The sequence below is a fragment of the Cricetulus griseus genome, chromosome 4, assembly GCF_003668045.3.
Source record: "Cricetulus griseus strain 17A/GY chromosome 4, alternate assembly CriGri-PICRH-1.0, whole genome shotgun sequence".
NCBI classification, from domain to species: domain Eukaryota; kingdom Metazoa; phylum Chordata; class Mammalia; order Rodentia; family Cricetidae; genus Cricetulus; species Cricetulus griseus.
The window spans coordinates 86548747-86562768 of NC_048597.1; the positions used below are offsets into that span (position 1 = coordinate 86548747).

Genomic DNA, 14022 nt, shown 5'->3' on the forward strand with positions numbered 1-14022 from the left:
TTACAAACACAGACTTATTTTCTCATGGGTCTCACTCTTCTGCTTCCCTTAGTTCCATCTTACCATCACCTGTTACAAGACTGTGCTTTTGTCAGTCCTTCCTTTACTTCTGAGGTTTATAATCTTGTCAGTCCTACTTCTTAACTTACAAATATGCTCTACTTTACTTTTATATAAAGCCAAATGCAGGATCACAAATACTTTACCTAACGGTCTTACTACTACTTTACATTTGAGTCTTTGCCTCTGGGTTGCTGGCTGTTTAATCTATGAATTTTACCTAATTTTTCCTATCTTGGTGTTTTTTTTTTTTCTTTTCCTCCTACCTCCCTTTTATTAAAATTAAATAGTTGGAATATTCTGAAAGGACTTTTATCCTGTGTGGTATTTTTTTTTTTTTTTTGTATTTTTCAGAGCATTAAATGAAATGTGGAAATGTCAAAATTTACTCCGACACCAAGTAAAGGATTTGCTTGATTTAATTAAACAACCAAAAGTAAGTTAAATTTTAAAGAAAGAATTTTAGAAAGTTTGTATAATCATCACCATAATTGTAGCTTAGTATCTTTATAAGTTTACTGAGAATGAATATTCTAGTGATTTTTATTATGGTGTTATCTGTGTGTACATAGGCTTGAAAACAGTCTCAGGTGTTTCCTCAGTGCTATCTGTTACTGTTTTTTGTGAGTTTTGTTTTGTTTTGTTTTGTTTTGCCATAGGGTCCTTGAGTGATTCTGAAATTGCCTAGTAGCTTAGGCTAGATGGATAACATTAGTCTGGATTTTAGGAGCCATTGAAGCCATAATAGGATCCAGGCAATATGTTAGGAGCTTGGATCAGGTGTGGAATGACTCATTTGCAAACAAGCATGCTTGCTTTTAAGACTCTCACTCTGGAGCTGCTCAGCTGTTGATAGAAACTTAGCCTGGTCAGGAGGCAGAGGCAGGCGGATCTATATGAGTTTGAGGCCAATCTGGTCTACAAAGCTACATAGAGAAACCCTGTCTCAAAAAAAAAAAGAAAAAAAAAAAAAAGCTTAGCATGGTCACATGGCTTCTGTACATTTCACTACATCTAGGATTTAAAAGCAGCTAAAGAGAGATGCAGTCAAGGGGAGCTTGTGTGGGTCTGGAGAGTTGTTGAAGGTGCCTGTGGAATCTTAGGGAATTTTAATTGTGTATTTTTTGTATGTGATTTACAGACAGATGCCAGTGTGAAGGCCATATTTTCTAAAGTGATGGTTATTACAAGTAAGTTGTTTTAAATCTTTATAAGGTTTAAAAGTTAATTGAGGATTTTATGTAATTTAAAGTATATTAGATTTCGGTAATCTAAGAAATTATTAAAGTGTTTTTGCTTGGTATACACCAGACATTTCAGTTTTTCTTTTTCTCTCTGATTTTCATTTATTCTGTGTGCTGTCTAGAGTTTTAAATTTTCCTTAGTATATGAGAAAGCTTGAAAAATAATATATGCGTTTATTTTTGAGAATTGCCATTACATGAGATTAATTGTTAACATTGAGTCTGTGCATTGTTGTTACCTCTTCTGCTGTCAGTCTCTGGCATTAGTTGCCTTTCCCTTACCTTAGTGGTCACTATGTAGCTTGCTGACAAGATCATCGGAACACCTGGTAAAGTGAATGTACCACACTTCACTTGGAAATAATGAAGAGGTCCTGGGCTGAGCTAAATCCTGCAGCTCCATTGGAATGAACACCAGGCACTGGTGAACAGTAACTTAGTGACTGTGTCTTGGTTGCTCACTTAAACTCCATTTTGAAGAGAGCATTTAGAACTAAGGTGCCGCTGAGAGCAGAGCAGCCTCAGCCAGCCCTTTCTTGGAGCTCATCAGCTTCCTGCTTGTCCTCTGCAGTTGGCTGTGGGTGCTGTCCTCTGGAGGGCTTCATTCTCTGTTGTTCTATATTTTTTTCTTTTCTTTTCAATATCCACCAAAAAAATTACAGTCTTTTCTAGTTTGTGTTTCCAGGAATGCTAGTATCCTGCAGTTGTTAATAGTGTGAGAGGGGGAAATAAAAGGATTCCTATGCATTTATAAAATGCTGATTTTTTTTCTTTTGGTGCTGTTTTCTCTTTCTCTGTCACTATTCTTTGTTTTATTTCCCTAAAGAATAGGCTTTAATATGATGCCTATTTATGATAAAGGCGCTCTTTTTTTTATTATTAGTTCAAATTAGGAAGAAGCTTGCTTCACATGTCAATCCCTTCTCCCTCTCCCTCCCCTACTCCCAACCCTCCCCCCAATGCCCTACCCCATCCACCCTCCACTCCCCAGGCAGGGTAGGGCCCTTGATGGTGGCTCCCTAAAGTCTACCACATGATCCTGGGCTGGGCCTAGGCCCTCCCCCATGTGTCCAGGGCCAGAGTGCATCCCTTCATGTGGGATGGGCTCTTAAAGTCCCTTCTTACACCAGGAAAAAATACTAATCCACTACCAGGAGCCCCCTAGAGTGCATAAGCCACCTAATTGACATTCATGTTCAGGGGTCTGGATCAGTCGTGTGCTGGGCTTCCAGACAGCATTCTAGGGTCCATGTGCTCCCCCTTTTTCAGGCCAGCTGTTTCTGTGGGGTTCACCAGTCGGGTACCCACCCCTTTGATCTTCATTCCTCCCTCTCTGCAACTAGGTTCCAGAGTTCAGTTCAGTGTATATCTGTGGGTGTCTGCCTCTTCTTTGCATAAGCCTCTGGATGAGGGCTCTAGGATGGCATAAAAAGTAGTCACCAGTCTCATTATAGGGGAAGGGCATTTAGGTTATCCTCTCCATCATTGCCTAGATTGTCAGTTTGTGTCATCCTTGTAGATATCTGGAAATTTCCCTAGTGCCAGATCTCTCCTCATACCTATAATGGATTTTCAGAATTGTGTGTTAATTTGAAGAACAAATTTTCTGTCACTTTAAGAATAAATTTACTGTCACTTTATTTCTAATTTCTTTTATTAGTTGTCTTAGTCTAGTTTTTTTCTAAGCAACTAAATATCGAGGAAAGATAAAACTCATTGAAGCCAGTACTTTGTTAGCTGTAGGAGCTGTGAGGCACATGCGAAAAGAGGGCTGTGGTGGTTTCTCCAGAGAGTGGCTCTTTCTTGTCAGTAGGGCTTAAGCCAGCAGTGTGTCTCACCACCACATGCTGCATGTCTGTGTAGAGAATCGGGGAGTGTTTTAACAGTGCAAAGAAGACACAGAACATAATGATCTGTCCCTCCTAGGAACTTCTGCAGGACAGTGTAAGCAGTGTCTTAAGGAATAGATGGTTCTGCTTAGGCTGACACTTAGTGTCTTCAAATACTGTAAGAGGCTCTTCAGAAAGAGCTCATCCTCACCTACAGATTTATCTTCATTCAGATACTTTTTCATATTTTCTCCAAAGCAGATTTCTCTCCCAGATTTTGAGTATAGATGACGCCTCACAATTTGTTAAACTAAGGGCAGTTTTAGATAAATATTACTAGAATTAGAAAAATTAGTTTGAGAAATTATGAAACTTTATTTTATTTTAAGGAAATTTGCCAGATCCTGGTAAGGCGCAGGATTTTATGAAGAAATTCACACAAGTGTTGGAAGATGATGAAAAAATACGGAAACAGCTGGAAATCCTTGTTAGTCCCACATGCTCCTGCAAGCAAGCTGAAGGCTGTGTGGTAAGGGGGTAATGGGGAGAGCCTGCATGGGGACACAGACCAAACTCTCTTAGTACATCTGCCTCATTTTTACAAAGGAAATTTATGTACATTTCAATTTAGAAAATGTTAAGTAACAACTCAGATAAATTATAGTCCTTTTGCAGAGCGTTGCCATTAATATTTTGATATATATCCCTTCAAAATAAAATCATATTATATATAGATTTTACACATTTCATTTTCATTAAGGTTGGTCTGTTTTTTGGGGGGGTGGTTTTTGGTTTTTTGAGATGGGATTTGTCTCTGTAACAGTACTAGCTGTCCTGGAACTTGCTATGTAGATCAGGCTGACCTCAAACAAAGAATCAGCCTGCTTTTGCCTCCCAAGTGCTGGGGTTAAAAAAAGGAGTGTACCACCACTGCCCAGCTCATCCATTTCTTATAGTATTAAATTTCATATCTCATAGCATGCCATTCATATGTGCACTATAGATTACTGAATGCTGTCATTCAGAGGACTTTTCACCCTTCCTTCCTCTCTTTTTCCTTTTGGAGTCAGGTCTTGCTGCCCAGACTAGGCTGTTGCATACATTCCTTCCTCAATTTCCTCAGAGACTGTATTTTCACACTGTGCCTCTGGCTATCACTTTCGTAGCTGAGTATCTTTACACATCTTGATTCCTACACATTTTTTTTTTTATTTAGTATTTTTTTTTATTTTAGGAGCACTCTTACTTACATATCAATCCCCCCATTCCCTCGGCCTCCCATCCTCCCATACTTCCCTCCTACATATTCTTAGACATCTAATCACATGGGTTTAAAGACCCATTTTTAATGCTGTCCACTCGTTAGAAACAAAACCCAAGTAAAAACAAATAAGACAAAGTTATTTTGATAGGAATTGTGTTTTTTCAGTTGCTTAGTTTCTGACCACCTTTTTCCTTCAAGTTTTTTTTTAACCATTTATGTTTCTTTTGTTAGTTGAATGTTTATAATCTTTACCTATTTTTATAGAATATTTATCTTGGAATGGTTAGTTTGTAATATGTCATTGTTAAGTTGCAAATCATTTTCTGTCAGCTATATTTTGCCCTTTCCTTTTGTTTCTGATGTCCTTTTATATCATGATTTCTGATTTTGCCTAGCTATGGATAAAATATATGCCTTTGGGGTTTGCTTTTGGTGTCTTGATCATGACATTCCATTCTATTACAAGTTACAATGCTTAGTGTTAATTATCAGCTTGACCCATAATGTGGTCTCTGGACACGAATGTGAGGGGTTATCTTGATTATTTGAGGTAGGAAGATGCACTCACTGTGGGTGGCACCATTTTCTAGTCAGGGCATCATGAAAGATGGAGAAAACTGAGCACTAGCATGCCTGCATTCATTTTTCTCTGTTTCTGATTACGGGTATGATGTGACCGGCTCCTTCAAGCTTAGCTGTTAGCCAAAATAAATTCTCTCTCCAGTTGTTTTTGTCAGGGTATTTGATCATAGCAGCAAGAAAACATACTAATACAAGTTAGAAATATTTATTAGTGTTTTTTACTCATATATTTTAAGATGCATTTTAGAAAAAGATTTTTTTGGCTCTTACTCGGGTAGGCTGAATGAGAACCTTCAGAATGATGTCTAGGAATTTAGTTTCTAATTCTTTTTGTTAATTTTGTTTGCTGATTTGTCTCTACATCTCTGCTTTTACTCTTATATTTTTATTCTTTTGAATTATTTTTGATTTATGGCATGAGATAGGTACCTAACCTTGTTATTACTCAAAATATCTGCTCAGTTCTTTTTTTGTTATATTGGATAATGTATATCTTATTTGCTTAGAATAGTAATAATAATGTACATCTTATTTATTTAGAAGATACTTAGTTCTTATTCTAGTTTTTGTTACTTAGCTCCTCTAGAGTTGTGTTTTCCAGTACCAGTACCACAGAATTTTATAGGTTCTTAACATTTTCAAGTTCTGCTATGTTTAAATGTATTTTTGTAATAATTTACAAATCTTCATTTCAGCGTGAAATAACTAAGAAGCTGGGCAACCCTAAACAGCCTACAAATCCTTTCTTGGAGATGATCAAGTTTCTCTTGGAGAGGATAGCGCCAGTACACATAGATACTGAGTCCATCAGGTATTTGTCCTTACAAATATCACGGTTTCTCAGTCATGCATTTAACAGGTTGGTCCCAGTCACCAAACCAGGTGCTTATCAGTATTTGAATGTGCAGTCATCTGTGCACTATACTTGTGGATATAACTTGTGTTCATTCATGTTCAGATGGGTAGCTTTTCTTGCTTCTCATTTTGCTTTCACTTTATTACTTTACTTCAGAGAGCTTAAAAGGCTATCTCTGGGAGGCACAATATTATCTTAAGAGAGCATAGGTGAGATTTTGCTTTTTCAGATACAGGAGAAAGAGTATTCTAAGCATTAAGATTATCATAAGCCAAACTAACTAGATAGGGAAGCGGGTGTTTTGAAAGTAACTGCTGTCTGTTACACTATAGACTAGAGAGGCTTGAGTGCTATGTGCCCAGGATCAGATATGGATGCTACTGACACTGAGCTTTGGGGCTTTTGATTTAACCTTTTAGTCTTTGGAAAACACAGATGGAGGTGGTAAGTAGAGGGGATAGAAGAGAGCTTTCTTGAGCCTTTGTTGTTGTGATAGTCTCTGCATAGATGCTAGTATGATGGGAGAGAAGGAACATATTTGAGGAAGGTTTGAAAAAAGCATTCCTAAGCTACTGCTTCCTGACAACACATGAGGTAAGGAGTCAGGGTACAAGGGTTCAAGTGCAAGTAATGAATCCTTATGGCTTGAAGGGTTGAAGGGGATAAAAAGGCCTTTTTTTTACAACATGTAATTATTATTTTGACATGGAAAGAAATTACTTTTTCCCTTCCTTTCCTTCCTCCCCTTTCTGTCTTTCTCTGTCTTATCTTTATTTAGATAGGTTCTCATGTAGCTCAAGTTGTCCTTGAATTCACCTTATAGCTGAGGGTGACCTTGAACTCCTGATCCTCCTGTTTTTACCTTCCAAGTGCTGGGATCACTGGAATAAGCCACCACATCTGGCTACATGTTTTTCCCTGTAATCAAGTAACATTGAGCTTAAAATGAAATTATGAGAATTGACTTAAGTAGAAAATGAAAAATACTATGGACAGATATGGAAACATTTTTACAGTAGGAAAATCAGAGATATAAGAAAACCAAGTTGTTACAGGATTCTAAACTTTAAAAAAAATGGTGAAACTTTTCATAAGTAAGGTATATGCTGTATATGAGCTGACAGACCGAGGACCAAGAGCAGACCCTTGGTTTCAGCAATCAGGAATTTACAGTAATCCAGAAGGTCTGTTAGAGCATAAATAATAACAAGAAGTAGCAGTTTCTGCTTATAATATATGTGGGAGAATTCTAAGCATTGGTGACTTTTGGAATGGGAACTGCCTTCCAGGTATGAGACAATGGCTTAGGTGTTAAATTAGACTCAGGAAGTGGCTGCAGAGCCACCAGAGAGATGCTACAGTGGTCCCTCAGGCAGTCAGACTCCAGACAGTGCCCCTTCAGTTTCTGCATTTTATAGGTGGGGGAATGGAAGGTAGCACCTTTAAGTTTTGTTTTTGTTTTTGTTTTTATTACAGCTGATGAACATTTGCAAATAAGGAAAAACAATTTTCCCCAAACATTACATTAGCTAATTACATTTCTTATGGGAACTTAAGATTAACATTTTTGTTTTCTAGTAACTGATTACAAGAATGATAAGAGTAAGATCCCAATGTTTTCTTCTAAATATATTAATAAGTAAATTGCACAATTATATTTGGTTTTTGCTTTTGGTTTTCCTTTTTTTGACTTTGGTATGTTAAGTACTTTCATTTTCTATATTTTCATCTGTAATTGGTCTGGAGTTCAGTGTAATATGAGCATCAGGATTCAACAGTTTTTGTTGTACACAGTAGCTGGTTGTACTAGCTTAATCATTTAAAAAATTGATTGATTCACATTTGATTTGAAGTGTTTCCTCATTGTTGGACAAATTCTTATGTGTTTTGCATGGACCCATGATAATTTTGCTGAGGTTTTTTTTTTTTTTGGCAGATTTGTCTCACACACCTCTTTCCCACACTGTTTGGCAACAGGCATGCATTGGTCTTCAGATGGGCAGGAGTGTACATGGATTCAGACTTCCCTTTTCCCGAGGACATGAGGGTTCTGTTTGCAACTTGTATTCCTCATTATTTATGTATTTGGCTTCTCAGTGTGAATATATTTCCCCCTCTGTGCTTTTCAGCTGACTTTCGCTGATACAGAAAATTACTGTTGTTCTGAGAGCTTTGTTTTATCACCTTGCTGACTTCTATTAATTTCTTAGGCTAACATACTGAGTGTGTTTCATTATATATGATGTTATACTTATCATTTGTTCTTTGCTGAATACTTAAGTAGCTTTTAAAATAGTTTTTTCAACTTGTCATTTTTCTGGCCGATGAGTCCCCCAGTCTATGTGTGTGATTCGCTCTAGTTCTGCTGCTTTCTGTCTTCTTCAGAGCCCCCATTCTTAGCAGCCCCAGAGAAGGAACTTCATCTTCTGTCAGGACTTTCTTTGCAGTCCTTGTTGGCTGATAGAATTAATGTGTGTGCTCACTTACTTGTGGCCTTCCTACCCATTGTTATAGAAGAAAATTAAAATTTTTAAATGTTTCTACTGTACTGTTGGGAATATGGCTTAGGTTGGAGATTTTCTCCTTTTTTTTTTTTTTTTTTTTTTTTTTTTTTTTGAGACAGGGTTTCCCTGTATTGCTTTGGAGGTGTCATGGGACGAGGTCTTGTAGACCAGGCTGGTCTCACACTCACAGAGATCCACCTGTTTCTGCCTCCCAAGTACTAGGATTAAAGGAGTGCGCCACCAATGCCCAGTGGGTTGGAGATTTTCATTTGGGCAGTTGGAGACATGAGAAATAGGGAAAGCTAATTTTATAGAAACAGGGAAAACTTCTGGAAATAACAAATAAATGGAAACACTTGACAGAACTAAATGTGTTTTTTTATTAAATTTTTATTTAAATTAAAACAATCTTACTTGAAATAAATGTTTTCAATGTGTACATGTTTGTATATGTGTATGTGCATAGAGTAGTACATATGCGAAGACCCGTATTTGGGATTTGGAACAACTTGCAGGGTCAGGTCTACTGTGTGGGTCCTATAAATCAAGCTCAGGTCATCAGGCTTGGTGTCAAGGGCCCATAAACCCTGAGCCATCTTGTTAGCCAGAAATAGACTTTGTAGGTAGGAAAATTTTAAACTCTTGTTAGAGAGACAGCTATACTTCATTCTTTGATACTAAATTTGAACACAAACTATTTTTTTGAAGAAGTAGCTCTACTAAATATTTCAAAAAGCAGTGAATAAATTTTATTTTGGCATTTTTTATATTTCCATATTGTTACTTTATTACTTGATGTTTATAAGAAGAGCAATGGCACGATGGCTTTAAATCATTGTCAGTGAATTACTAAATTTAGTTACAATAAGGTCAGCCTCTCTTTAAAGTTGGAAAACATTGTTGTGCTTTGTCTAGTGTTCTCTTTTACAAGGTTTTGTTGTATCTGATAAAATTCTAGAGGCAGGTCTGTGGTTTCTGACTCTTGAATCTTTGACACAAACCCATGTTGTATTTTTAGAGTGCTTAGTGCTGCCCTTTGACGTGTATTTTAGACAAAATCATTTGTATATTTGATGCTAGGCCTTCTCTGGAAAAGACACTAGTAAAACTACAGGTGACATTCAAAAAGGGCAAATCAGGTAACTCTTTGGTTTCTTTTGAATGAGGGAAGGAAACGAACTGATTTTGAAAAGATATTTTTCTGTAGTATGTCTTATAATAATGTTTGGTTAATAACCATATAAAATATGTGTAGTTTTTTAATATTTAGGGACTTTTCTCAGATACAGTTGAAAGAAATAACCCTTTTGTTTTCTTGTCATACTTTAGTGCTCTTATAAAGCAAGTGAATAAGTCAATAGATGGGACAGCTGATGATGAAGATGAGGGTGTTCCAACTGATCAAGCTATCAGGGCAGGCCTTGAGCTGCTGAAGGTAAATGCTTGTCTAAACTTATTTCTAATTAGACAACTGGGCTTTTTTGTTTGTTTGTTGTTGGTGGTGTGTGTGTGTGTGTGTGTGTGTGTGTGTGTGTGTGTGTGTGTGTGTGTGTGTGTGTGTGTGTTAAAGGCAGGGCCTTACTGTGTGTCTGACACTTGCAGTGTAGACACAGGGTTCTGCTTAAGTTGCTTTCCAGGTTCTGACCTTGGGGGTTTATATTGCTTATTCTTAAGATTTGCTTCTCCAAGATTTACAACCTAATCAGAAAGGTTTCTTGAGCCAAGCGGTGGTGGCACACGCCTTTAATTCCAGCACTCGGGAGGCAGAGGCAGGCAGATCTCTGTGAGTTCGAGACTAGCCTGGTCTACAAGAGCTAGTTCCAGGACAGCCTTCAAAGCCACAGAGAAACCCTGTCTTGAACCTCCCCCGCCCCCCAAAAATAATTTTTTTCCCAGTTTTAATTTGTTATCGAACTTGATGTTAGTTTAGAGGATGTAAACTGAGGGCCCATTAATGATGACAGGGGTTGCTGCTGTGATATAGAGTGAGCCTTTTGATGACAATACACATGTCACTTTGTTGTTGACAGCTTAATATTAACAAAGTATTCATGAGCCTTTTGTTCATAAACACTATTTTACATTTTCCTTTTAATCAGTTTTATTTAGTTTAAAACCATGCTGATTTCTATTTTGTTCTTTTTTCATTAAAGGTAAGCATTTTGCAGTGATATCTTTTCTTCCCCCCTCTCCCCCTCCTGGGTGCCTTTTTAAAAATTTCTTTTGAGACAGTGTTTCTTTGTTTCTCTGTGTAACCCTGGCTGTCCTGGAACTCACTTTGTAGACCAGGCTGATCTCAAACTCAAAGATCTACCTGCCTCTGCCTCCCCAGTGCTGGGGTTAAAGGTGTGTTCCACCATGCATGGCGGTAACAAAATTTTTAAGCATGTTGTTTTTCAGCCGTTATTGAGATGGGCTGAGTGGTTGGGGCATTGCTTGCCTCTGAACAATTCCTCTCATGTAATAGTCTCTTAATGTCTCCCAGAGAGGTCCATCATATCACACATCATCTTTTAGTGCCTACTGGCTCCTAGCAGAAATAATAAATGTGAAATGCTGACTACTCAACTTCAGTGTATGATAACATTGCTGCTTTCTTATTGTGGCTAATTTGATTTTCCATATTTTATTCATGTAAACAGTAAATATTCATGTAAAGTAAATATTTTTGTGTAATGTCTTATTTTTTAAAGACAAAGTCATTAAAACTTTTATAGACACAATTTATTGTGTATAAATTTTTATGTTGTCTTACAGAGAAATTGTATATAAAAACATTTTTAATATCATTTTACAGAGAAATAGTTTCTACAGACCATCTAGAATATGTGAAAGTACCAGTCTCTTTAATGTTCACAAGCATATCATGCTGCTGTTTTAGAAAATGTGCTAATCTGCTGGGTACAGGCAGTATTGTGATTTCTGCATTGTTACTAGTGATCTACCTCTGTACATTAACAATTTCTGTTTCCCATTCACTTCTCATCCTTTATATATCTACTGATGCCTCAATATTCTCTTTAAAAATTTGATTTGAATGAACTTTTAACTTACTTTGCTTTTTTATGGGAAATAATTGATGAATAAAATTATTATAATTAGGTTATAAACTGTGGTATCACAATTAATACTTGTGAAAAATAAGTAGAATGTTATTCAGTCAGTTTTGTCATGTTGACAAAGTATCTAAAAAGGTAAATTGAGGGGAGGACTTATCCTGCCTGGCTCCTGATTTCTCAGACCTTTGTCAGTTGATTCCCTTTGTCTCTTGACCTGTGATGAGACAAGATTATCATGGCAGCTCAGGGAATGGCAGCAGGGGGCACCTTGTAGACTAGGGATGTTTATTTTGTAGCAGATGAGAAACTCAAACAAAATAAGGGTATGGGGACTAGATATATACCCTTCTAAGTCACCTTAGTTGTGAATTCATCAGTGGGTTAATCCATTGGGGAAGTTAGAATCCTCATGGTCCAAGTAGTTTTCTTGTAAGCCAACTCTTAATGCAGGAGCCTTTGGGAGGCACTTTTAGATTTAAACTATATTATTCCACCCTGGCTTCTGAAGCTCATGTTCATCTCATATGGAGCTTCGTTTTTTTTTTTTTTTGTTTGTTTGTTTTGTTTTGTTTTTTTCCAGATCTGTTGTTTTTAAACAATTCACCTTCAAAATGTTTGAGAGTCAAGGCATGTCTTTGCTGAGAGTACCTGTTAAAACTCATAAACAAATTGCATACTCTCAATTTGCATAAGGTCTACATGTCTGTCTATTCCCAAAGGGAGGAATGGGTGCATAGAAAGGAGAGATTGGACTGAAGCAAGAGCAGACTCCAGCAAAGGCAAACACTGAACCCTGAAATTCTGTGTCCCTCATCTCTGGCACAAAGGGCTTGGGCAGCCCTGCTCCTATACCTTTTCTTGCTAAAGGACCTGTAGTCATTCTTTTTGTTTGTTTGGGTGTTTTATTTGTTTTTAGTTTTTCGAGACAGGGTTTCTCTGTGTAGCTTTGGAGCCTGTCCTGGACCTGGCTCTGTAGACCAGACTGGCCTTGAATTTACAGAGATCCACCTGCCTCTGCCTCCCGAGTGCTGGGATTAAAGGTGTGTGCGCTGCTGCCGCTACTGCGGCCGCCGCCGCCGCCGCTGCCGCCGCCACCACCACCACCACCCGGCAGGACCCATAATCATTCTTATGGGTTGGTTCTGTACATTGCCTAGAATTTTCTCAGCAGACATTTTGTGGTCTGGCATTTCTGACTTCTGAGGTCTTCAATACAGCCGCACTGGGGTTCACTCTCAGGGGCTGCCAATAGGGAATGTGATACTGCTTTAAAATCTGCCTGGAAATCTCCTTGACTTCACAACAGTTGCATTTTTGCATGCCTGAAAAGCTAGCAAGCATTACATTACATTACAAGCCAGAGTTTGTCACCAGATCAAGCAGAAGCTGGACATATTTGGACTGTGGCAGCAGCATTTTGCTGGGAAGAATTTCTGGGCAAACTACTACTTATATGAGCAGGGCATGTTAGAACTCTGTTGCTAACGCCTTTCAAGTAATTTTACACTCTCCTATTCCTGAGTCTGTGTTAGTGTTCTGGTTATCCCTCAAGGCATCTTTCCTGTTGTTCTAATGCAACATATTTGGCTTCTTTTTGCCATCTCTTCAGTAACCATACCTCCTTCTTCAACACACCTTTCCTTATAGGTAAACTGCAGATTTTTTACATCCTTTGTTTTATCTTTTTTGTTTCTTATTCTTGCTGTAAAGCTAACTAAAAGCAGCCATAATCTCCACGCAACATTCCAAATACCAAATTATCTTGGCATTTTCCCTACTAGTTCCTACCATCTCTTTTATAGCCTCATACACATTCTTAGGGCACCAACAAAACAGATGAGTTGCTAGACTTCAACACGGCTGCCTCTCTCTAGCCCAGTTCCCAGTAGAACCCTTGGTCAAACCTATAGTCCTTTCTGTTACTGACAGCATCTGTTCTTTCACATTCCATCTGGAATCTCTCAGTACATTCCAGGTAAGGCATTCTAGCCTTTTTCTAGCCAGCCTTCCTAAGCTTTTCCAATTCTTTCCATAAACCAGCGTCAAAGCCTTCTGAACTGCCTGATCAGATGTGGTCATAGAAATGGCGCCACTTTTCAGTATCCATTTTCTGTTTCAGCCAGACTTTCATCACTGTGACAAAATACCTAAGCAAACCAAAGGACAAAGGATGTAATAGGCTTATAGATTTCACTCCATTGTCACTTGTCTTTATTGTTTCTGGGCCTGTGATGGGGCAGAAACTTAATAGGAGTAGTACAGAGTAGACTGTAGCTGCTTATCTTCTGGCAACCAGGAATCAGAGACAGAGTAGAAGAGTTATATCCATGAAAGGCATGCCCCAAGTACCTACATTTTGTATTCAAACCATATGAAACCATACACTATGTTTACTCAAATTACATTGGGTATTCAAAATGCTATATTAGTTTCCTGAGTGTTTATTTTTAAATCCCTGCAATCAAATCTATCGTATAGTTCCCTGAAATTTCTATTTATTCTTTTGAACTTTTAGCTTTCTTATTTACATCTTTGTATATAGCTCTAAATAACATTATTTTGATTATTTATAAATCTTTGAAATATGACATTATATAGTAATTTTTGTTACTTAGGATTTTTAC

The 14022-nt window shown here is 37.6% G+C and overlaps 1 protein-coding gene across 7 annotated transcripts in view; it reads left to right on the forward strand.

The window, feature by feature from the left end:
- Pds5b (PDS5 cohesin associated factor B) overlaps positions 1–14022 on the forward strand; it is a 137777-nt gene that overhangs the window by 81007 nt on the left and 42748 nt on the right. For 4 of the 7 annotated variants that reach the window (XM_035443193.1, XM_035443195.1, XM_035443196.1 and 1 more), the window contains exons 14-18: positions 415–496; positions 1202–1250; positions 3523–3662; positions 5675–5838; positions 9669–9774. In XM_035443193.1, coding sequence (XP_035299084.1) covers positions 415–496; positions 1202–1250; positions 3523–3662; positions 5675–5838; positions 9669–9774 — 541 coding nt within the window. The remainder of the gene's footprint in view (positions 1–414; positions 497–1201; positions 1251–3522; positions 3663–5674; positions 5839–9668; positions 9775–14022) is intronic. The other 3 variants (XM_027413749.2, XM_027413750.2, XM_027413752.2) reach the window with 1 other exon arrangement.